Source organism: Haliotis rufescens, unplaced genomic scaffold (genome assembly GCF_023055435.1).
Source record: "Haliotis rufescens isolate VD_foot unplaced genomic scaffold, xgHalRufe1.0.p SCAF_32, whole genome shotgun sequence".
NCBI classification, from domain to species: Eukaryota; Metazoa; Mollusca; class Gastropoda; order Lepetellida; family Haliotidae; genus Haliotis; species Haliotis rufescens.
Window position 1 is genome coordinate 1,662,941 of NW_025964024.1, and position 27,386 is coordinate 1,690,326.

The 27,386-nt window shown below is 41.8% G+C and overlaps 1 protein-coding gene across 1 annotated transcript; it reads left to right on the plus strand.

Moving 5' to 3' along the window:
• Positions 1-1,317: 1,317 nt before the first annotated feature.
• On the plus strand, positions 1,318-26,817 carry LOC124149140 (con-Ins Im2-like). Its single transcript, XM_046520514.2, has 3 exons — positions 1,318-1,650; positions 21,389-21,644; positions 22,113-26,817. The coding sequence occupies exons 2-3, from the start codon at positions 21,422-21,424 to the stop codon at positions 22,316-22,318; spliced, it is 429 nt and encodes a 142-aa protein (XP_046376470.1). The 5' UTR covers positions 1,318-1,650; positions 21,389-21,421; the 3' UTR covers positions 22,319-26,817.
• Positions 26,818-27,386: the final 569 nt, after the last annotated feature.

Genomic DNA, 27,386 nt, shown 5'->3' on the forward strand with positions numbered 1-27,386 from the left:
ACCCGCGTTGCCTTCATTCAGTCCGATAGCGTTCTAGGAAACTATCGGGCACCAACATATGTTGATGTTCATTAAGAACTGTCGCCTTTAACCATACGAGAAGCCTGTGGTCTCATCGAACCCATGGAGTGTAATGCGCCTATTGTTCAGTACTGTGTAAAGGGCACCCATCAGCTAATCGTTGTTAAAGGAAAAGCATACAACGTAGATATGCCAGGCTTCTGGGCCCACTTGCACAAAACGATCTTAGCGCTAAGATGATCGTAACTCCCATACTTTAGCATAGGCTTACAATAGTCTTAGCGCTAAGATCGCTTTGTGCAAGTGGGCCCTGGTATCGCCTCGTTTCGTACCCTACCGCGTGGGACGTTCATCATGCTATCGACCACTGGTTTGCCTGTCCTGGACTCCTTTCTGTGGACGCCACCAGGATTCTGCTGAAATAATGCCGAACGAGGTATAGGCCAACAAACAAAACAAAAACGGAAAGGTGATTGATGATACTAGCTGCTGGCAAAAAAAGACGAAAGTACTGTTTCGTCCTACTTCCAGCATCAGCACGTATCAGGGTCATAATAGGTACGTTAAGGTTCTAGAGGGTTGAGTTTAAGGTCGGATCAGAGATTCTTGTCATCATAATGTCACACAATGTATGCTTGACTTATATAACCTCATGGCCTTTCAACACTAACATCACAACTGTATCCTAATGTGTCTAATGATCTATGGTCCAGGTTAAAGAGATCGAACTGTTTTATCAATTGTGATGTGACACTTTTATTATTGGATATTGTATATTTTAATTTACTGATATCTTACCTAACTGACAAATGTTGAAAGCTCTTTTTAGAACTAAGTATATATTTTGCATCATTGCCGGTTAGACGTTGACTTTTTTTCCACTCATAAATGAATACAATAACCAAAACATGTATTTTCGCAAAAAACAATATTAGTGCGGAAGCCTCCCCTGTAAAGATAGTTTTTATGCTTGGGTACATTTTTCTTTGTCTGGTTTGGTTTGTGTGCTGTTTGGGTTTATTAATAATTTGAAAAAATAAAAGTAAATACTATTGTAATCGGGGTTAAACGAAGAACAGCTTACATTTTACATTTAGCTATCATATTCTCTGGAGCTATGTAATGTGTTACGTTAACACGGGGACACCTGTGGGTACAGTCACGATGACGTCACGTCAGCCTCGTAGGTGCCACGGGGTCGCTGAGACGTGGACAGTCTGAAGGACGGTGTGACGGCCTTCTATTGATTACTTCCCGTACGGGTGAAAGAGGAGGTAAGAGGGAGCGTTCCCCAAGATCATCTCAAACGAGGCTGCGTGGGGCCGTTGTGTCCTTTATCCCGGTGAGAAGGTAGCGGTGCGCTGACACTAACTCACCCCCTCAAGCCACCCTCCACCCTCCACCTGTTGTCCTCCGTCCCACCCATCTCCAACTGCAAGTGGCTACCGCCCGTTAGCGCGTCTTTCCCCCTGCATAACCCTCCATCTCCGTGCTTCCAACAGTCCGCCTGCCTGCTCCCCGCTATCAGCTGAGCCTCCCTAGTGACGGTCCACGAGCCGATAAAAGTCGGGAGCGCCCTCGCTACTGTCTCTTGAAGCGCCGTCACACCACGGTACACACATAGCCAAGGTAGGTGCAGTTTTCTATTGATTACATTTCAGAGCCGACATAGATGCCAATGTTTTCTTGAGGATAACAGGGAGTAGCCGTTCATTATACCAAGTATTCTTGCCTCTTCTTGCCATTCCACCCTTACAAGTACCCGCTAGTCTTTACGAGCCAATACTGGGACCATCGACTGTTATCGGCACCCTGCATTTATTATGAACTACGATTGTCTTATACCTTAAAATATGTTTAAAATTCATGTCATTCCACCAAGGATGTGGACGTGACTTTAATCATATACATGTGTGTTATTTAAGATGTTCACCTGATACAGAAAAACTGAAAACAGCACACATATTGACATCATAACAAGGCAATAGTGCCTCTTTCGAATTTAGCATTGCTTGCAATCGGAATTTGAAACTGGTTCAGCATATTTTAACATGTATACACTGGATGCTTACACAACCTTACTATATGTACAAAGTACTTTTATTACCATAAGAAGTTCCGTCGTACATTTTCAACCGGATTGAATCATATACAAATGATATGCAAATGTTGTATACAGTCGACAATTCACAAAGTGTTAGATGTACCTGATGGCGCTGTTTAAAGCGAGGTGTGAACGCAGATGTGTTGTCAACCTTGTTATGACCACACATATGTGATCCCTATCACAGCAGGTGTAAACTGTGACACCTATGTATAACACTTCTCTATGTGTGTTCCGCGGTTGTTGGGAAGTAGGGCGAATGTGACAATCATCAAAGCCCCATGCTACAAACTGTAAACTTCATCGTGTAATGCATTTAGAATGTCTCGCAGAGATGCCAGTTTGTTGACGACGAAGCCAATGCTTTTTCACACCAACTTGTTTTTAATAGTCTGTGGGGAGAGAATTTAGCTGTTCTTGTCCCCCGGTTTGTCTCGTAGCCTGACAGGCTAGTGTGTTGCTGATGCTGGACAAGTAAATGTATAGTTACAGATGAAGGTGATAGTTTGTTCATTGCATTGAGTTTGAGGAACAACGGATTTTTAATTGTTTGATTATGTGACTTGTGTTATCAAATAGACGCCAACTGATATATTTCCACTAGAGCCTGCTGGTTCAGTCTGGGGAATTAGTTAACACGTCAATATTAACAGATTGGCCTCTGTGATAGTTCTTTGTACTCTACCTGGAGGGGAACCGGGCTTCTTCATTGACTATCTCGTGTTATTGTAGTAGCATCGGATGTGTTCGTGGTGTTAAACTTGTGTTGCTGTTTTTGTTTCAAGTTTAACTGTATCCAGCTTGTTATCATAACTGTTGATAGTACTCGTTCATAGTGCCTGACCTATTCACAGTACCTGACCTATTCATAGTGCCTGACCTATTCATAGTACTAGACCTATTCATAGAACCTGACCTATTCATAATACCTGGCCTATTCATAGCACTCGACCTATTCATAGTACTTGACCTATTCATAGAACCTGACCTATTCATAGTACCTGACCTATTCATAGTACTCGACCTATTCATAGTACCTGACCTATTCATAGTACCTGACCTATTCATAGAACCTGACCTATTCATAGAACCTGACCTATTCATAATACCTGGCCTATTCATAGTACTCGACCTATTCATAGTACCTGACCTATTCATAGTACCTGACCTATTCATAGTACTCGACCTATTCATAGTACTCGACCTTTTCATAGTACCTGACCTATTCATAGTACTCGACCTATTCATAGTACCTGACCTATTCGCAGTACCTGACCTGTTCATTGTACCTGACCTATTCAGAGTACCTGACCTATTCATAGTACTCGACCTATTCGTAGTACCTGACCTATTCATAGTACTATACCTGTTTATAGTACCTGACCTATTCATAGTACCTGACCTATTCATAGTACTCGACCTATTCATAGTACCTGACCTATCCATAGTACTAGACCTGTTCATAGTACTCGACCTATTCATAGTACTAGACCTATTCGTAGTACCTGACCTATTCATAGTACTAGACCTATTCATAGTACCTGACCTATTCATAGTACTAGACCTGTTCATGGTACTCGACCTATTCATAGTACTAGACCTATTCATAGTACCTGACCTATTCATAGTACTAGACCTGTTCATAGCACTAGACCTATTCATAGTACTAGACCTATTCGTAGTACCTGACCTATTCATAGTACTAGACCTGTTCATAGCACTAGACCTATTCATAGTACCTGACCTATTCGTAGTACCTGACCTATTCATAGTACCTGACCTTTTCATAGTTCCAGACATATTCATAGTTCCAGACCGTTCGCAGGAACTGACCTTTTCATAGTATCTGACCTATTCATAGCACCCGATTTGTTCCTGGCCTGTTCATCATACCTGACCTGTTCATAGTACCTCACTTGTTCATCATAACTCCCTTGTTCATCATAACTCCCTTGTTCATAGTACCTGATAATGACCTGTTCACAAAACCAGACATACATACATGAGATCGTAAGCGAATACAAGCTGTTTCCATTCCTTTGTCCTCCTGTTTTTCTGTTACCTGCAAATGGAATCTGCAACCCAGACCGAACTATTTTCTACATAATTGATAAATGTCATGAGGTAATTATGTCGTGCCGATTTTCTACAAAAAAAAGTCGCAAGTAGTTTCTTTTATTGTCACATTTTATTTATTTAACAGGCGTTCAAATCAACATACGTTTCCTCCCAAAGTGCAGTGATACTTACGTACTGCTATGTGTTGTAGACCGCCTCCGTGGTCTTGTGGTAGAGCGTCCGCCCGGAGAGCGGAAGGTCCGGGGTTCGATCCCCGGCCGCGTCATACAAAAAGACGTTAAAAGATTGTACTTGTTGTAACCCTGTCTGGCGCTCGGCATTAAGGGGCTAAAACAAGGACTGGTCGCCTCGGAGTCAGTATACTGTGTCTGAGTGGGGTATTTATGTTAAACTGCGGCATGGTATCTCAGTGAGCTAGCACTATAAATCGGCATCAGTCCTGACTAGTACAAGCAGCCAAACAAACACACACACGTACATGCACGTCGCTATATAAGTGCAATAATCTTGGACGCGACGTTAAACCCAATTTCACCTCACCTCACTATGTGTTGTAGGGAAAAGCCGTGAAGGACATTTCAATCAGACATATAGCCTTTCCTTTCTCTTAAAGTATCAAATCAGTTGTACACTGCGTGTGTGTCCAAGATGTCTCGCTTATCAAAAATTGCACATACAGTTGCACGGCACCGGTGCACAACCTATTGCTAGGTCTTGGAAACGTTCTAGTTTTAAGCGTGCCCTAAAAGTCTAGATGCGGATAGTTCTGCTGTTCTTGATGGTAGTCTATTATTGTGTGTATAATAAATCATTTTAGTAGTAGTAGTAGTAGTAGTAGTAGTAGTAGTAGTAGTATTTGAGTGTAGTTGCGGATAATTCTGCTCGATGTCTATAGTAGTAGAAGTAAATGCGACTATTGTTTGCTTAAGAGTAAAACATATTGACGGTTTCAACGCCGAAGGGATATCATACAGTGCATTTTCATACAGACGAGTACCGTCGGCGATATGACCATGTGTAGATGACGATCAGACCCCTAATCGTTTTATGACAGTTTAAATGCCTACCTCCTTACGGCGTTAAAAGCCCGAAGCGTCAGTGCGTATCTTGTTACGGTAATACCATCAGTTAAGGCGCTTATCGTTATACGCAACGCGATTACAGGATTTTAATGCTTGAAAACCGAGAACATCATATCACAAGCAATGATATTTAGAGACGTATTGAGTATTCAGTTCATACAGTTCTCGGGAGAGAATATTCGATAAACCACAAAAAAAATGAAAACACATTTTGTTTTAGATTTTGTTCTTACATTTGTTGTTGTTTGTCCATACAGTAAACACAGGAAGTGCGAAAACTCTCTGTTGAGAGTGCCACCTTTCAGATGAAGAATGTTGCATTTGTCGAGCCCAAAGGATATGCACATATCATTAGAAAAGGACTCGACAATGCGAATCTATTTTTTTGTCTGGTTTCTGCATTGGCATTGAGTTCAAGGTCATCCATGTAAAGGGGGTAAGTTAGAGCTGTTGGGTATCTGTACTGTGGAGGTCCAGAATGATAACCTTCCTCTTTGCTAAGCAAAAAGCTCAACGGATTTCGCGACATACAAAAAAGCAAACGACTGAAAGAATCGCCCTAAAACATTCCTTTTCTAATAGAAATGGGTTCCGAAATCACCACCTGCCCCTGCGAATACACCTCAAGATGCGTTGACCAACAGTTCATTAAAGACTTGAGTAAAACAAGTACTCGCTCGGGGAGGTCAAACATTCCAGTGACTTCAAAATCGATTCGTGAGGTAAAGAATCATAAGCTTTTCTGTAGTCTATCCAGCACATTGAGAGGTTACGGTGGTGAGTTTCAGCTTTTTCAAGGATAATTGTTTGAACTAGCACTTGATCCTTACAACCCTTTCTGTCTTCTTTCTGCTCCATGTAAATAATGCCATTGGAAGCAAGATGACACAGGATCTGTAAGACACCCTGTAAATATTTTGCACTGTGTATTCAGAAAAGTCATGGGGCGGAAGTTTTGAGGGTCAGTCAAATCACCTTTCTTTGGGAAAAGCATTGTTCGACCTTTGCCCAACCAAGGTGGAACATCCATCCCCTGTATCCACGAGAAAATTTAAACATGACGTAATGGTGTTTGGACACATGAGAATAGTTTCCAAAACCGGTTTCCAATACCATCAGGCCTGGGCGCCGTATTACGTTTGGACTTTTTAATTACCCTATTCAGGCAATCGGGTGTAATGAAACACAACAATTGTGACCTTATTTTGTCATGTATATTATTATTGTAATCCTCTACCCATGGTTCCTTAAGGTTGCAGTTGCCGGGTATAGACCACAACTGTTTCCAGAACCTTTCACTGGAATCAATGGTGGGTCTTTTCTCATCACTGCCACGGGTTGCCTGTAAAACTGTTTTTCTTTCGATTTGAACAGTTTATTTTGATTTGTGAAATTATTTTTCTCGTCCCACTTTCTTTTATAATTCTGTCCAAACCTTCATTTTTGCCTTCAGAGAATCAAGAATCTATATTTAGAATTTTCTCTCTTGTTGTTGTGTATTTTGTTTTAAATTAGTTCCAAATTGATTCTTGGCGTTTTGACATTGATTGCCCTGAGGAACGTAATTTCAAGCAAGGTTATATCCAGAATATCTTTCCTTGTTTCATTTAGTTGTATTTGAAACCGTTTTTTTCTCTTGGTGATTTCTTTTAATCCCCATTTGTGTTTGATTGTCCTTGGAAATTGTATGGCGTTTCTACTGAGTTCGAGCAGCAGCATACACGCAAAAGTTAATGTCATGCAAAGAACAGTCCGCAATAAGAGTGACTGAAATAATGTCATTTAATTGATCAAGTTGATTCTGTGGAAATGATTGATTAAGTTGTTTTATTGGTCTCCATTTCTCAATCGGTAAATTGATAGAAGGGGGAGAAAACTCAAAAGCTTCGAGGTCACCATCAGGAATTTCACTTTGTTAGCCAATGTGTGGGTCATCAGTGACAACTGCATCAGGTAATCAAGGGAGAGTAATGCGAACGTTCATTAGCAATTTCGGGTCTGCTACTGTAGGAATTGAGGGTTCATGTAAAGGCGCCTGACGAGGCCCTTAGTAGTAATAGTAGTAGTAGTAGTAGTAGTAGTAGTAGTAGTAGTAGTAGTAGTAGTAGTAGTAGTTTAAGTTATAATTCTATTCACAAATTATTTCCCTCAAACGTTTCCTGTCGAAACCTAAGCAACTATCTATTCTATGTAATAAGAAGTTTTAGAGATTTATTATTGACACTGACATACGCTCTCTCCCATCATTACACCTACGTATTGTCTGTGTCAGACATTTATGTCACGTAGCAGATTTCCCCGAATTATGCCGACTGTCACTGCCGTGAGAGAAAAGCTTAGTGATAATCTTTTACCCAACCGGCAAACATATGCCAAGCAGCGCAAGCTGAATTCAGACTAGCGTGGGCTATCATCTTCCATCAGATGATCGTGGTTGGCACCAATGCACCTGGAATGTTTTAAACTACAGATGGTTTACCTATAGCTATTAGCCCAACTTAAAATATCTATATTTTCTGATTTAAAGAGGTTCAAAATTGATACTGATTTGATGCATCATGTGGGAGTGAGATGACGTGAACGTAGACGTATTTCTGCCTGAAGGACAAATACATGGTTTCAAAATGTAATCAATCTGTTGACTGACATTGGGAGGGTATACTACACTTCTGACAATCTGGCTAATGCAGAAGGCTGCATTGTTTGGGAGTCTGCACGCACATTCTTCGAAAAATTGTGGGTGGGTTCGTCTAGGCAGCGCTTCCTGGGAGAAGTCCCATTCGCTGTCTGGGCTGCGTGTGTAGAGGGGGCCCTAACCAGCCTGACTGTGCCAGGATCACCCAAACCCTCTTTGCTGCATTTTTTTATATTTTAATCTGTTAGTAATAATAATAATTATAATACCTCTAACCTAAAGCTTGCTCAAGCCGCTAGATTATTACCCCTGGATCAGTGTGCACTCGATTTTCACTCTCACCTCCCTGGGGAATATCCCACCAAACACCATATAAAAAACTTGATACCACATGAACGGCATCAAGATACTTGGTTGTTTCCTGTGACGTCCGCGCCTTATCTAACAGGCCCTCCAGATCTATCAGTGTTCATGATCAAACAGTTAAATACTACATGCGGTTTTTACACTCGGGTCAGAAATGTGGGACCTCTTCCTGTCACACTCCCTATCCTGAATGAAGAACCCCAACCCCCTCCCTACCACTCAATGCCTGTGTCGCAGATAAACGCCCACGTTCTCGCATAGGTTGTTTTCCTGACATTTCTGACCTATTTTTCGACAACCAGGTTACATCAGTTATATATCCTGGTGCCATTACTTATAAATTCTATAAGTCGATTAGTTTCACTCTTATAGTCTGACGTCGCTGTCTGTTTGTTTTTTTCTTTCACCAGCCTTGTAAGTATGGGTTAGCATAATTGTGTTATTCTGACACTTATTTAACCTCGTGGCAACCTTCTCTTGAATGAAGTTTGGTCCATAATGAATGGCTGTATCCTGTGTACCGTTACCCGAGGCTGTGTACGTTTCTTGAGAACATCCAATAGATCGTGTTTATTATATTCCTGTTAATTATCTGCTGCATGATAATCGATGGGATTATTATAAGCACAAAGACCATTACACCGGATGTCTCGACAGGAGAATGACGGGTAAGGATGTGTTTGATATCGACAGACAAGACCCATACGTGATCTTGTTATGTCAGCAACGCACGTTCTGAATGATGACGTCTCTCAGATCCCACCTCTTCCCATCACCCCCTCTCATAAGGTGTGCAGACTGTCAACATGCACCATAGATACCATTGATCTCATTAATTGGTAGCCTCTGTACAATCTACAATCACAGGTCCTCTTGATGTTATCCGGAAGTATGTATCGACTGACTTCCGGTATCGATAAGCTCAAGAAATAGAATTCAACCATCGCAAGACGCGGACGTCGTTCACCAAAACGCCAACATTCTCATATTCGCTTCATCAATGCCGCTTTGAAATCAAAACAATTTATTTTCCGAGACAGATTTTGCATGTTCTAGCTTGATGTATGTTGTACTATATGTGAAGACCCTAATAGTTAAATTGGACACTGAAATAGCGTGGGTAGCTGTGATCCGTGTTAGTCTGCTTTAATGAACCGGATAAGAGAAATGCATTGACATCAACAGAAAATCGAATACCACTTGAAAGTTCTGATAAATAGCTCAGATTCGTAATTCAGCCTTTCGCTCCGTTTCTTCTCCGGAGCCTGCGGGCAAAGAAGTCGGCAAACATCGCCGTGTCATTCCAACTGCCTTCGCAAGGGGGACTTACTGACCTCCTCAGTCCTTGGTGCCGATCACAAACGTGTTCATCTTGACTTGTTAAGTATTCAGGTCGGAGTTTGTTCTTTGCCGAGACTCATCACTTCCCCTAATGGTTATCTCTCGCAACTGTTGCGCCAGACCAGTTTAACCTTAAAGTGGTTATCGCAAGTATCGATCTTCCACCATCACGGGCCCCGCTCTCTACCCTATGATTACCATTGTGTAGCCTTACAGCTCTAACAGGATCACAGTCGCTGCGGTAGCTCACTTACACGTTCAGTCCAGCGCACCCTCAACCAAATATAATGTCAATATAAGTCTTCACCACTATCTACTCCACCGCCCCCATCATGGAGTGGATTGAGCTTTTGTGCGGAGAGGAATGTGGGTGGTTCGACCCCTTGGCCGCGTCATAGCAAAATACGTTCAGTTATTGTTGTTACCTGGAGCTTGGCTTGAATGAGCTGAAACAAGGACTGGTCGGCGCGGAGTCTACTGTGTCTGAGTGAGGTATTCATGTTAATCTGCGGCTAGTACTATAAAATCCGGACAGGTACAACCTTACTTCACCTCACCGCTATTAATAACAATGCTGGTTTTGGTATTAGTTTATACGGTGTTCGGTGTCAGGCAAGAAACACTTCCATTTTAATTCAATTCGTGTGAGTGTAGGGCAGACATGCTTACTCTTTTACCGAACACCTGGGACCGCCTCCGTGGTCTAGTGGTAGAGCGTCCGCCTTGAGAGCGGAAGGTCCGGGGTTCGATCCCCGGCCGCGTCATACCAAAAGACGTTAACAGATGGTACTTGTTGTTACCCTGTCTGGCGTTCGGCATTAAGGGGCTAAAACAAGGACTGGTCGGCTCGGAGTCAGTATACTGTGTCTAAGTGGGGTATTCATGTTAAACTTTGGCATGGTTTCTCAGTGGGCTAGCACTATAAATCGGTATCAGTCCGGACTAGTACAAGCAGCCACACACACACACACACACGTGCATGCACGTCGCTATATAAGTGCAATAATCTTGGACGCGACGTTAAACCCAATTTCACCTCACCTCACCTCACCTCACCTCACCTCACCTCACCTCACCTCACCTCACCTCACCGAACCGAACACCTGGTGTCATCATAGATTTTCAGTTACCCCTTCATATAATTTTCACAACTATTTTACCTTTTACGCCAAATAGAATTTTCGTCGGAAAATCAAGACTGGTTATTCTTTGGACTTGACGTTTCATATACAGTAAACTACGGTTATAACGAACTCAAAGGGACTACTAATTTTAGTTCGTTATAACCGTAGTTCGTTATAAGCATATATACAGCATAACTACAGCAAATAGTCGGGACCAAAAAGGTAAGTTCGTTATATCCGAAAGTTCGTCATACGCGTGTTCGTTATAACCGTAGTTTTCTGTATATATACTACTGTTGTGTGTCGCCTATGACAACAATGTAAGTAAACGTTTTCATTACACCTGAATAGCTGTTGAACGGCGAAAGATCTTGTGTGGATAAAGAAGCTTTGACAAGCTCGAATATCGGGATCTTTTTGTATAACAGATACTATTCACCTGATGAAATCACTTGTTTTATATATATGTGACCTTCATTTGCAATCTGATGTCATCTCGTCCCCTATATTAGAAGATCAGCATCAGCTTTAGTTTACTAGACGCAAAAAAGGAAACAATGAAAAACATCGCCTCGGGTAACACCGTGTGCAGCCGAAACTGACAATGGCCGCGACATGACAAGTCAGTCCAAATATGGTCAGACACCCAGTTCGCCCAGTAAGGACGATCAGATCACGTTTATCTGTCCTTGATCACATCACATCATGATGGCCACTTGATCAGTCTACCAAGCATGTATTAGATTAGTGCGGAAGGCGCCTTCTCCGAATAAATCACAACCTGATTGTCATGATGCCCCGGAAACCTACATACTGGAAACGTGCTATCACTATTTATAGATCTCACCTGTGCTTTCATGCGCATGTGCGGTGTTTGATGTAACCAACGACCGGTGTGATTACTAATTACTCAGGTTTATCGGTGTAATTAACGCGACTACGTGATCTACGTCCTCCATGCCCCCGGCTATGCAGCCACTACTTCCCCGCACTGCGGTCGATACTGTAACAGTGGGACGTTTATGAAAATAGAAGCGGCTTACTTTACAGTGAAAACGGGTAATTAATACATGATCAACAAATAATAGAAAGTCCAAATTCGACCGGTCGATAATGGTTTATCAATATGTCACAAGTTTGGCCTACATTGCACAGTAACAATACCCGAGCACTCGACGCCGGTGTGATAATGCATTATGGATGACACATCTATTCCTGGCTCTCGTTGTATAACGGAACAGCGCAACATCAACATCTTGTCGTTCCAAACACGTACAATTAGGTACATTTCTACAGTGTCAGTGTGAGATCTGAGATTGACCACTGATCTGACAAAGTGTGTGAGTTAGTTGGTTAACTGCCGCTTTGAAGAGTACAGTAAACTACGGTTATAACGAACTCAAAGGGACTACTAATTTTAGTTTGTTATAACCGTAGTTCGTTATAAGCATATATACAGCATAACTACCGCATATAGTCGGGACCAAAAAGTTCGTTATATCCGTCAGTTTGTTATAAGCGTGTTCGTTATAACCATAGTTTACTGTGCACGGGGTAACAGAGCATGTCAGGTTGATGACGTGGGAGGAAATCCCGAAGTAACACAGGTCTTGGTCGTTCACCCTGTTTTCCACTTTCACAATTGCCAGAATAGGATTCGATTCTGTACCACTCAAAAGAAGTTAAAGAACACCCAATACTTTTATATTACTAGTGACGTAGATTAACTACTGTAACAGGAAAGAATCGGGTGTTCTTTAACTTCTTTTGTATATTTCATATAAACGTATATCTCAAATGGACACAACATGCATATAACTCCCCTGTATCCCATACATTATGTATCATATTCGATCCCTTGCATCATTACTGCTATCATTTGCTTCAGCGCACAAATGAGTCAGATTGATCACGTCAGATTGATCACGTCAGATTGATCAAGCTGTTCATGAAAAGGCATATAGCTTGGATTACCATATCTGCGCACGCTTGGATGATATGCATATATCTGTCTATTTTGTTGATAAAGCACATTGTGCTCTTTTATTAGTCGTTTTTTATCGGCCACCATATCGCATGTTCTTCTGATTTAATATGTCTTTTAATGTACTTTATTTTACTGCATTGAACTGACAGTATCCAGGGTTCTATACTCCTCAGGAGTGAGTAAATGAGTGAGTCGGGTTTAACGCTGATTTTAACAGTATTCCAGTTATATCACGGCACGTCAGCTTAATGTGGGAGGAAAGCCCGAAGTGATGCAGGTCTCGGACATTTACCGCTTCTTTGAAAAACCGAGCCTGTGCCGATTTGATATGACTTGTGAAGGTTAAAATCTGAAATCGAAGATCTGTCGTTTAGTAATAGTTTACCTTGGTTGAAATTAGTCACGACGTGTCAGTCAAAGCAAATGAGTTGTGAAGGCGTTCGTTGAAGGTTTCAGACTCAAATGATCTGCTTGGCTGGACCTATTGTAATTCTTCACAAAGCAGCCGGAAGTACCGTGACGTCATTTTGTGAAGGACACGAACTGACATTACCTACGGTTCGACACTTCATGGATTGTTGCGTCAATCACAACCATGCGTTACCTCAATAGGACAATCGATTGATATGTTTTCGCTTAGGATCGGAATTAAAATAAACGTTCGAACTTCTGACAAGGCATTATTAGTACGTGGAATGGACTTAGCTGGTATGCCTGCTAACTTTTTTCTGTTTACAATCCACTCATGTGTCTATTGGCATTATAACCAGCATAGTGAGACAGTGACCGGTATTTGTGTGAGGAAAAGGGCCGTGAATGAACCAGTATTGTTTTGCGTATCTGACGACAATGGCCCAGGAAATACAGAAAGGAAACTAAGGCCGGTAACCCAACAAACAAAGCCATCAATTTCGTATCAGTCTCTGATTTTCAGCTGCTCTGCTGAGAAGACCTTATTAAAGACATTGCCGGGTAGTGGGACAGTGTTATTTGAATGATACTTCCTTTCCGTCACGGTCTTGTTGGTTTTGAACGGCATTATTTGTCGGACATTGGGTAAATTTGGATTAGATATTGCGAACTTTTGCAAAAAAAACGTACCACTGTTTTTGACAGTACGTCGTCCAAGCACCGTCGTGCATTTTCAAGAGAAATCTTATCGAGAAATAATGGGTGATTCTTGTTATATATTCTTAATTGTATTTGAATGTGGGTCTACTTTCAACTCTGAGACAGGTGGGAGGTCACAACTACCACAGCTTCAGATAAGCTACGCATTTGCGTACAATCACAATTACCCAACTATTGCACACAAACGTGTCTTACAGATTATTTACTGATAGTGAGTTGGGTTCAACGTCGCTTTTAACAATTTTCCAGTTATGTCATTGCTTGTCAGCTTAATGTGGGAGGAAAGCCCGAAGTTATGCAGGTCTCAGACATTTACCACTTCGGTGAAACCCACGAGCACGGGTATGGTGCTGACAAACCTGGAAACATAATCGGGGCGACCTGGGATTCGAACCCACAATCACAGGTCTCTGGCGTGCCCAAGGGACGCAATTCTGCACAGCGAATCGCAGCGCCTTAGACGACTGGGCCTAACGGTGCCCCCATTTACTGATAGACTGCAGGCATAACACATGCATGAAGTCTAGTCTACTGCTGTAAATAACGTAACATGTTGCACACTTGCAAATATTCCAGCTATATGACTCCGGTCAGTAAAAAACCGAGCCTGGACCAGACAATCCACTGATTGATATCATGAGCATCGATCTACGTAGTTTGGATGCATCAACCAAGTCAACCAATCCCGTTAGTCGCCTCTTACGACAAGAATAGTCGCCTTTTACGGCAAGCATGGGTTGCTGAAGACCTAGTCTAACCCGGATCTTCACGGGTCGTTGCACACTTGAGGCAGGACTATAAATTAGAAGCCACCTGAAACAGCATTTTATGCAGGATTTAATAACTCATTGATAATAAATACCCAATAGACTGGACTGATCATACTCAGTTGCTCAACTAATTCTCTATGGCCCTCAACCACTCCCTATTGGTACACGCATGCCAGCTTCAACACAATGACGGGAATCAAACTCTGGTCTTCAACGTGACGTGTCATCGCTTTAACCACTAGGCTCAACGACGTGCATTTTGGTATGATCCTGTAATCTGTCCCATCCTCTCTAAATGATTTGGCGCTTCGTGATGGTACCCCTGTGTGTTTCAGCACGAATCATATGTCACTTAATTCATTGCATTGTCTCCTCAATACAGCTATTCAAGACAATAATATTTGCCAATATACTCAATTAAGCGACAGAGCATCTCTATGTTATCGAAACAGGGCTTTAAAGTGAGTGAGGGAGTGAGTTGGGTTTAACGCCACTTTTAACAGTATTCCAGTAATATCGCGGCGTGTCAGCTTAATGTGGGAGGAAAGCCCGAAGTGATGAAGGTCTCAGACGTTTACCACTTCGGTGAAACCCACGAGCACGGGTATGGTGTTGACAAACCTTGAAACATAATCGGGGGGAACCGAGATTCGAACCCACAACAGGGCTTTGAAGAACATGTGAAACTCGCTAACGCTTTTCATGTCCATTTCTAGACTGATATTGTCTGGCGTTGACGTTTTACGTTGTAATATGCGATGACGCCTAAATATGATTTCCTCAGAAAAACAGATATCATGTCACACATTGCATCCTTGGTTTTTCTGTTTGTCTGGTCTTTATCTGCAAGTGTTTGGTTTTTGTGATAAATGAAACAGTTTAGAGTGCCCGAGGTATCATAATCAGTTTTGCCTGAAAAGCAGGGAATGATATGAAAAGAAGGTGAGGTGAAATGGGGTTTAACGTCGCGTCCAAGATTATTGCACTTATATAGCGACGTGCATGTACGTGTGTGTTTGCTTGTACTAGTCCGGACTGATGCCGATTTATAGTGCTAGCTCACTGAGATACCATGCCAGTTTAACATGAATACCCCACTCAGACACAGTATACTGACTCCGAGCCGACCAGTCCTTGTTTTAGCCACATTAATGTCGAACGCCAGACAGGGTAACAACAAGTACCATATTTTAACGTCATTTGGTATGACGCGGTCGGGGATCGAACCCCGGACCTTTCGCTCTCTGGGCGGACGCTCTACCACTAGACCACGGAGGCGGTCGATATCAAGAGAAAAACCGGTGTGTAAAGCTATGGCGGTGTAATCAATTAGTCATCATAAGTAAGTAGTGATATGAAGAGGAAGACGCATGTGTATGTCTTTGATGGTATAATCAATTTGGCATTGGAAACAATGTTCACTGAAAGATCATATCCACCACGTCCCGTCCTTATCTTTCTGATCAGATAACGATTTGCCTCAAGTGCTAATTATTCAAACGTTTATCTAGTCTTCCAGGTGATCGATGCACGTAGTTCTAGCGTGTAGGCCATTCACCCAGCATCTGGTAAATGTCCCTAAATGTGTTGTATACTATATAAATAAAGTAGAATGTCTTTCTTAGATTACATGTTTCTGTCATCTGACCTGACAAAAACAGAGTTAAAAACGAGTTGAAACGTTTTAAGGTAACTTAATGTCTTTATTCAGGGCATAGTAATACAAGATTGGTCTCTTCATCAGAACATATTCATTTTCTAATTCAAAGAATGGATAGTGTGTCTAGTGTATTAATGCCTGTTTTATAATGCTAGCCATCTTTTTACGTCTTTAAACCTACCTGTACCGTCCTCAAACATCATCTTGTAAATCTACCTGTACCTTCCTCTAACATCATCTTGTAAATCTACCCGTACCTTACTCTAACATCACCTTGTAAACCTACCTGTACATTCCTCTAACATCATCTTGTATACCTACCTGTACCTTTCTCTAACATCATCTTGTAAACCTACCTGTACATTCCTCTAACATCATCTTGTAAACCTACCTGTACATTCCTCTAACATCATCTTGTAAACCTACCTGTACCTTCCTCTAACATCATCTTGTAAACCTACCTGTACCTTCCTCTAACATCATCTTGTAAACCTACCTGTACATTCCTCTAACATCATCTGGTAAACTTACCTGTACATTCCTCTAACATCATCTTGTAAACCTACCTGTACATTCCTCTAACATCATCTTGTAAACCTACCTGTACCTTCCTCTAACATCATCTTGTAAACCTACCTGTACATTCCTCTAACATCATCTGGTAAACTTACCTGTACATTCCTCTAACATCATCTTGTAAACCCACCTGTACATTCCTCTAACATCATCTTGTAAACCTACCTGTACATTCCTCTAACATCATCTTGTAAACCTACCTGTACCTTCCTCTAACATCATCTTGTAAACCTACCTGTACATTCCTCTAACATCATCTAGTCAACCTACCTGTACCTTGCTCTAACATCATCTAGTAAACCTACCTGTACCTTCCTCTACTCTAACATAATCTTGTAAACCTACCTGTACCTTACTCTAACATCATCTAGTAAACCTACCTGTACATTCCTCTAACATCATCTAGTAAACGTACCTGTACCATCCTCTAACATCATCTAGTAAACCTACCTGTACCTTCCTTTAACATTATCTTGTAAATCTACCTGTACCTTACTCTAACATCATCTAGTAAACCTACCTATACATTCCTCTAATACATCTTGTAAACCTACCTGTACCATCCTCTAACATCATCTAGTAAACCTACCTGTACATTCCTCTAACATCATCTAGTAAACCTACCTGTACCTTCCTCTAACATCATCTTGTAAACCTACCTGTACATTCCTCTAACATCATCTAGTAAACCTACCTGTACCATCCTCTAACATCATCTAGTAAACCTACCTGTACATTCCTCCAACATCATCTAGTAAACCTACCTGTACCTTCCTCCAACATCATCTTGTAAACCTACCTGTACATTCCTCTAACATTGTATATGTTCTCCAACATGCACTCTTATATCAGTCATCCCGAAACATTCTAATCAGTGTCAACCAATACATATATACCCCCTTAAGTAATTCTGTAACATACCGACAATACCAACACAAAAGATATCTTCGTTTGTCATTTTGCAACATACTGTACAGAACCTGTTTGAACCCATTTCTGTTTGCTTGAAAAGTATACATCTTGTATAGTCAGTATAGTCTTCCAGGTGATCGATGCACGTAGTTCTAGCGTGTAGGCCATTCACCCAGCATCTGGTAAATGTCCCTAAATGTGTTGTATACTATATAAATAAAGTAGAATGTCTTTCTTAGATTACATGTTTCTGTCATCTGACCTGACAAAAACAGAGTTAAAAACGAGTTGAAACGTTTTAAGGAAACTTAATGTCTTTATTCAGGGCATAGTAATACAAGATTGGTCTCTTCATCAGAACATATTCATTTTCTAATTCAAAGAATGGATAGTGTGTCTAGTGTATTAATGCCTGTTTTATAATGCTAGCCATCTTTTTACGTCTTTAAACCTACCTGTACCGTCCTCAAACATCATCTTGTAAATCTACCTGTACCTTCCTCTAACATCATCTTGTAAATCTACCCGTACCTTACTCTAACATCACCTTGTAAACCTACCTGTACATTCCTCTAACATCATCTTGTATACCTACCTGTACCTTTCTCTAACATCATCTTGTAAACCTACCTGTACATTCCTCTAACATCATCTTGTAAACCTACCTGTACATTCCTCTAACATCATCTTGTAAACCTACCTGTACCTTCCTCTAACATCATCTTGTAAACCTACCTGTACCTTCCTCTAACATCATCTTGTAAACCTACCTGTACATTCCTCTAACATCATCTGGTAAACTTACCTGTACATTCCTCTAACATCATCTTGTAAACCTACCTGTACATTCCTCTAACATCATCTTGTAAACCTACCTGTACCTTCCTCTAACATCATCTTGTAAACCTACCTGTACATTCCTCTAACATCATCTGGTAAACTTACCTGTACATTCCTCTAACATCATCTTGTAAACCCACCTGTACATTCCTCTAACATCATCTTGTAAACCTACCTGTACATTCCTCTAACATCATCTTGTAAACCTACCTGTACCTTCCTCTAACATCATCTTGTAAACCTACATGTACATTCCTCTAACATCATCTAGTAAACCTACCTGTACCTTCCTCTACTCTAACATAATCTTGTAAACCTACCTGTACCTTACTCTAACATCATCTAGTAAACCTACCTGTACATTCCTCTAACATCATCTAGTAAACGTACCTGTACCATCCTCTAACATCATCTAGTAAACCTACCTGTACCTTCCTTTAACATTATCTTGTAAATCTACCTGTACCTTACTCTAACATCATCTAGTAAACCTACCTATACATTCCTCTAATACATCTTGTAAACCTACCTGTACCATCCTCTAACATCATCTAGTAAACCTACCTGTACATTCCTCTAACATCATCTAGTAAACCTACCTGTACCTTCCTCTAACATCATCTTGTAAACCTACCTGTACATTCCTCTAACATCATCTAGTAAACCTACCTGTACCATCCTCTAACATCATCTAGTAAACCTACCTGTACATTCCTCCAACATCATCTAGTAAACCTACCTGTACCTTCCTCCAACATCATCTTGTAAACCTACCTGTACATTCCTCTAACATTGTATATGTTCTCCAACATGCACTCTTATATCAGTCATCCCGAAACATTCTAATCAGTGTCAACCAATACATATATACCCCCTTAAGTAATTCTGTAACATACCGACAATACCAACACAAAAGATATCTTCGTTTGTCATTTTGCAACATACTGTACAGAACCTGTTTGAACCCATTTCTGTTTGCTTGAAAAGTATACATCTTGTATAGTCAGTATAGTCTTCCAGGTGATCGATGCACGTAGTTCTAGCGTGTAGGCCATTCACCCAGCATCTGGTAAATGTCCCTAAATGTGTTGTATACTATATAAATAAAGTAGAATGTCTTTCTTAGATTACATGTTTCTGTCATCTGACCTGACAAAAACAGAGTTAAAAACGAGTTGAAACGTTTTAAGGAAACTTAATGTCTTTATTCAGGGCATAGTAATACAAGATTGGTCTCTTCATCAGAACATATTCATTTTCTAATTCAAAGAATGGATAGTGTGTCTAGTGTATTAATGCCTGTTTTATAATGCTAGCCATCTTTTTACGTCTTTAAACCTACCTGTACCGTCCTCAAACATCATCTTGTAAATCTACCTGTACCTTCCTCTAACATCATCTTGTAAATCTACCCGTACCTTACTCTAACATCACCTTGTAAACCTACCTGTACATTCCTCTAACATCATCTTGTATACCTACCTGTACCTTTCTCTAACATCATCTTGTAAACCTACCTGTACATTCCTCTAACATCATCTTGTAAACCTACCTGTACATTCCTCTAACATCATCTTGTAAACCTACCTGTACCTTCCTCTAACATCATCTTGTAAACCTACCTGTACCTTCCTCTAACATCATCTTGTAAACCTACCTGTACATTCCTCTAACATCATCTGGTAAACTTACCTGTACATTCCTCTAACATCATCTTGTAAACCTACCTGTACATTCCTCTAACATCATCTTGTAAACCTACCTGTACCTTCCTCTAACATCATCTTGTAAACCTACCTGTACATTCCTCTAACATCATCTGGTAAACTTACCTGTACATTCCTCTAACATCATCTTGTAAACCCACCTGTACATTCCTCTAACATCATCTTGTAAACCTACCTGTACATTCCTCTAACATCATCTTGTAAACCTACCTGTACCTTCCTCTAACATCATCTTGTAAACCTACATGTACATTCCTCTAACATCATCTAGTAAACCTACCTGTACCTTCCTCTACTCTAACATAATCTTGTAAACCTACCTGTACCTTACTCTAACATCATCTAGTAAACCTACCTGTACATTCCTCTAACATCATCTAGTAAACGTACCTGTACCATCCTCTAACATCATCTAGTAAACCTACCTGTACCTTCCTTTAACATTATCTTGTAAATCTACCTGTACCTTACTCTAACATCATCTAGTAAACCTACCTATACATTCCTCTAATACATCTTGTAAACCTACCTGTACCATCCTCTAACATCATCTAGTAAACCTACCTGTACATTCCTCTAACATCATCTAGTAAACCTACCTGTACCTTCCTCTAACATCATCTTGTAAACCTACCTGTACATTCCTCTAACATCATCTAGTAAACCTACCTGTACCATCCTCTAACATCATCTAGTAAACCTACCTGTACATTCCTCCAACATCATCTAGTAAACCTACCTGTACCTTCCTCCAACATCATCTTGTAAACCTACCTGTACATTCCTCTAACATTGTATATGTTCTCCAACATGCACTCTTATATCAGTCATCCCGAAACATTCTAATCAGTGTCAACCAATACATATATACCCCCTTAAGTAATTCTGTAACATACCGACAATACCAACACAAAAGATATCTTCGTTTGTCATTTTGCAACATACTGTACAGAACCTGTTTGAACCCATTTCTGTTTGCTTGAAAAGTATACGCAAATGATCAATAAAGTTAATAATAAATTAATTGTTTCAGGTGCCTTTGTCCGCTTGCTCAGTACAAGGCGGAATGGAAGGGCTGAAGACAGGAAGATGCCCCCTCGTGCTCCTAGGTGTTCTATTTCTGCACGTCGGTTGGGTACTAGGAGACTGGGAACGCTCGTGTTCACTAGAGACAAAGAGGGAGGGACCGCGAGGTTTCTGTGGGTCGCGCCTCCCGGATATACTACAGCTCGTGTGTCGGGTCTACGGTGGTTACACAGAGAAGTGGTTCCGGAAGCGGAGTGACGAAGGTAGGGAGAGCCGAAGTGTATCGGAGACGGGGACTTAAATGAAACTTGTTTGTTTTCTTGTAAGATATTGTTTTAATGTGTAATACAAAGGAGCCCGGAGACAATCATAAAGTTAAGAAAACTAGATTTCGAAAATACTGTAGACTGGGAAATGTTCGGATATATTTGTTTCTGAATGTGTGTGATCATGACATACAACCTAAGATGTTGTTTTCTACAATGTTTATTCTCCATACACTACAAGGATGTAAATTCAGATTTAAATCGAATTCGATTCCATGCTTAAAAGAGAAACAAGAACAGCACAATGACTGATATGATCAGAGACAATAATTATTTTGAATCCAATGACTTTTAAAAGTTTACAGACACACACAAAATTCATTGAAAACAATTTTGATAACGCATTCTATAAGAAGAAGTATACTGCCAATAACATTTTGTCAGTTGTGTTTCTTTCCATTTCAGATAGCAAAAACAGAATAAAAGATATTATCTTAGGAAAAAGGGATGCCCTCTCCTATCTTAGTAAACGAAGCACTAGCTCATTCGGCGAGCAAGGAATCACCTGCGAGTGTTGCTACCACAGGTGTACTTTAAGAGAGCTGCGGCAGTACTGCAAATCGTCACAGTTAACTAGCGGTCGACAACCACTACACCTGGGCCGCAAATAGCTGGACTCCCACCCATTCCTTTATTCCTGCCTCCCCTCCCTGCTCACTGTCTAGCCTCTTCCGGCTGCACCTTCTGCTAAGCTCCGCTGTTCACATCCAAGACACAAGTCTCTCTGGACTCATTGACAGTCGATCTGTGTTAGACGTGGGATAACACACCACATTATACATTTTGTATCCACATATTCAAGCAGATGATGATTAACCAGATGATGTTTGACAACCCAGTGCTTCTGATTATTTTGCTAAAGGTGCTTGAAATTCCTGTGAACGATGGTAGCACCTGCGACTCGGTGATGTGGCAAAACGCCATTGTGTTTGTGTGTGGCTAATACTTGACCCAACTTCTTGAAGGCAAAATGAAGGCAATTTGTTGCGTATTATTAAGTAATGGATGTGTGCGGAGGTTGCTCAAGCGCACCACAGAAGATAAGACTTGGATTTATGGTGACTTTACGATTGGTTTGGACAGAGGAATATAGTCAGTGGCATTATACATTGGTGACAGTGACAATTGGTGAAGCAATGCTGTACATGTCAAACGTACAAGATCAGAATCGCGGTTGATTTTAATTCTAATTTGAAACCCATCCTTAAATTTAGTAAGACATTTAGATCTTTGCTTCTTACGGTGATCAGCATGTGATGATCATGCAAAAGAGGCCAAACATCATCCCTAGTGCACTTCTGATCTTGCCTCTTTGCGAAACACTAATACGTTGTGATGAATATCATGTCACGTGGTACGGAGCGCACAGGGACAGGATCCCGAAGGAAACATTTGTTTCATTACATGAGTTTGTTAATACTATAAGGGTAACGCTATTTTTCAGGGCATTATCATTTGCAGAAGCCCGAGGTCTTCCATTAACGGCCCGACGAAGGAGGGCAGTTGAAAAGACCGAGGGCTTCTGCAAATAATAATGCCCGGAAAAAAAGTGTTACCGTTATTATAGCTAAACTGGATGGAATTTGTTATCAAATAAAAAAGAAACAACAATATCGGTTTTGAAACATTTACTGCAATCAACACGAATGCCACTGACCCACTTTTACAAATATGGAAACGTCATAGAACAAATCAGATGACGTCACTATTCAACGTGACGTCACCTATCCCAATCCTATGTCGTCACCTAAGAACGGGCGTGATAATGGCCCGTCGTCAAGCGATATGAGGGCATTATCAAGTTACAGTGGCCCGCTGATTTCTGATAACATGCGGGCGGTTTAATGATAATTCTATCCATTTTAGCTATAATAACGTGTATCCTGTTAGGTTGAAACCATTAAGTGCCATCCGTGTGCATCAAACATTCGTTGCCCGTTGTCCAACAGCCTTTATCATTGCTAGAGAGTTTATGCAAACTATACGCTGTTTTAAATTTCTTTAATACTATTCTTTCGCTCATCGTAATTATTTTTTTTCTAAAAGTCTACTTTATTGTACGTGTAATCAGGTGGCATTACGCCGGGCAGAGATAAAAGACATAAGATCAAAGCATTGCTATCCTTAGTTTAATGCAGATATTGATTTCAAGACAGAAACGTGAATTAATAACTCAGCAAATTCTTTTTTAAGAATTTACACGGGAATACATTGAGGTTGCTTATAATTTTTGCAGGTATTTTTATCTGAATATCTACGGTAATATAAAAAAAATTAAGTACTCACGAGAAGTAATGTTATTCACGGTAAAGTATCCAGAAATGGCTTAAATGACACTGAAGAGGCTTAAGACTCGCTTCAAAGCATATGAAGTATCCAGTCGTCATCGGGGAAACGTGTCTTACTTACTTCAAAGCCAGTGGGGCGTTTTTCTTCGCCAACAGCATAAAGAACGTTGTCAAGAACGAGAAACGTGTCCCTGTTTCTTGTCATGCAATATATATGTACACAAGTTTGAATAGGTTGTCACTAATGTGCTCTGATTGTACACGACATGTAGCATGAAACCTGATAGCTCTGAAAAGAAGTTCGTGAAGCAAAAATGTTTGGTGTATTTTGTCAGTCAGAAAATAACACATTGTTTACGTTTCGACCTTTCTGTAACATTTGTCATTGTTTTGGTTAACATTGCAACAACGTGTCCATTAAAGAGACATGAATAGATTTACACAATATGAATGACATGTTTTATGAGACCATAGGAAAGATATTAAATATTTAGAAGTCATAAGTCATCTCGTGATGTGAATATTGTTATTACGGTAACCTCAGAGATGGTAGATCGGTTATTTTAATCTTTTATTGTACGTTTGTACATTTGTACATTTGTTTTCAATTGTGAGCAGGCACGGTCGTTGGTTTGCCACCTTTCTTTTATTTAGTCATTGTATTCAACAATTCACTCAGACATACTATTCCATGTATTTTTATGTTTGTACGGACCGTGCTGTCTCAATGTGCTGCTCATGCGATGTTAAAATGACGTGGTATCGGAACAGGGATGCAGGATGTCACATGGCGAGCACGAGGTGACGGGGTGTTACATGGCGAGCACGAGGTGACGGGGTGTTATATAGCGACCACCAGGTGGCGGGTTGTTACATGGCGACCACAGGTGACGGGGTGTTACATGGCGACCACAGGTGACGGGGTGTTACATAGCGACCACCTGGTGGCGGGGTGTTACATGCGACCACAGGTGACGGGGTGTTACATAGCGACCACAGGTGACGGGGTGTTACATGGCGACCACAGGTGACGGGGTGTTACATGGCGAGCACGAGGTGACGGGGTGTTACATAGCGACCACCAGGTGGCGGGGTGTTACATGGCGACCACAGGTGACGGGGTGTTACATGGCGACCACAGGTGACGGGTTGTTACATGGCGACCACAGGTGACGGGGTGTTACATGGCGACCACAGGTGACGAGGTGTTACATGCGACCACAGGTGACGGGGTGATGATGCGACCACAGGTGACGGGGTGTTACATGGCGACCACCATGTGGCGGGGTGTTACATGGCGACCACAGGTGACGGGATGTTACATGGCGACCACCATGTGGCGGGGTGTTACATGGCGACCACAGGTGACGGGGTGTTACATAGCGACCACCATGTGGCGGGGTGTTACATGGCGACAGCCAAGTGGCGGGGTGTGACATGCGACCACAGGTGACGGGGTGTGACATGCGACCACAGGTGACGAGGTGTTACATTGCAACCACCAGGGGGCGGGGTGTTACATTGCGACCACCAGGGGGCGGGATGTTACAAGGTGACCACCATGGGGAAGGGTGTTACATGGCGACCACAAGGGGGCAGGAAGTTCCATGGCGACCACCAGAGGGCAGGGTGTTAAGTGGCGACCACCATGGCACAGTATATTACGTGGAAATGTTACTTAACTACTACAACTTAGCCGTGCATTACATAACGACAACCAGGTGTCGGGTTGTTACATAACGACCGCCAGGTGGTGAAATGTTACTTTGTGTTATTTTATTATGGCGACATCGAAATTTTTATGGAGACCACCAGGTGGCGGGGTGTTACATGACGACCACCAGGTGGCGGGTTGTTACCTAACGATCACCCAGTAGGGGAATGTTATTTTGTGTTATATGAGTGTCACATGGAGACATCCATGAGGCCTAGATTTTAGATGGCGACCACCAGGTAGCGGAACGTTAGGGGCCAACGTATGGGTAACGGACCGTAACATGACGACCTTTAGGAGGGAGCACCGTAACATGCCAACTGCTTGGTGGTGAAACGTTACACATCGTCTTCAGGGTGGCGAGCCTTAACATGACAGTTGGATGACAGACCGCAACATGCTGACTTCTCTGTAACGAACCGTGACATGCCGACTTATGACGTGGTGCACCGTAACATGCTGTCCCCGGGGTGGGGCACACCTTACATGCTGTCCGCGGGGTGGGGCACCGTGACATGCTGTCCGCTTGTTGGAACGCACTGTAACATGATGTCTGCTGGGTGGGGGACACTGTAACATACCGACTTCTTGGTGGAAGGCCGTGACTGCCGACTTGGAATACGTCTTGAAACAAGGCCTTATTTACATGTCCACATGCAGTTTTCATGTCCGTATAAATGTCATATTTTAATTAGTAGATGCATCATTTCAATTCCTCTCAAACATTAATACCAGGAAAAGTACTGGGGCAGAAATAATTAGGCATTTGGGTGTTCAAGTTATTGCCAATCTGGCTGCAGTTTGGGTTACAGCGGGGAAAACGGACACACCTTCCGGAGATAATAGGAGCATACACTACGAGACTGCTATACCCCATCTGTCCCATGCACGCTCTTGTACCCCTCCCCAGACACCTTCACTTTAAATATCTTCTCCGACCACCTTCACACCACCCCTTCTTTCTCCCTCCCCTCCCTTCTTTCTCCCTCCCCTCCCCTCCCCTCCCCTCCCCAACCACCGCACGCCATGTTTCGCCTGCGTCCACCTCTGTCTGCTTGAACGGGAGGAGTTGGTTTTGGGTCGTGGTGGGAATAAACAGTAAACATCATTACTCTCTTCTTATTGTCTGTCTATCATCCGGAGCGAGAAACGGAAACGGTGAACAGAAAGAAGTTACGCATTTGTCAAGCTGTCAAAGGGAATGCAAGAATGATCGTTTTATGCCATATTGCACAGAGCCTAAGTCATATGTGGGAGGGAAGCCTGCCCTCTACCAAATGAAACACAAGAGCATGAGCATGGTGCTAACAAAGCCAGAATTATTATCAGGAGGAATTTTTTATTTGCACTCACGATCATTTCATTCTTGCACGCCTCAGAGACACCCATCTACACAGCCAACTGCGGTGCCTGAGACTAAGCTACCCGTGCACCATAACTTCATGCACTTGCCATCACACGTCAGTTCATAGTCTTTCAACCGGCCCTCCAAAGCAGTAACGAATTATGCCCCACGTTCAATCTCTTACCACCAAGAGTTTCTTTTCAAATATGAACTCAATCAGCTGGGGGTCATTTTGGACAGATCTTGTGGATGGGGTGGACCCTCGAATCCACATACCCGTAAAGCAGGCCTTGCAACATGGCTGGTTTGAACTCGAGCATAGTCCTGATGAA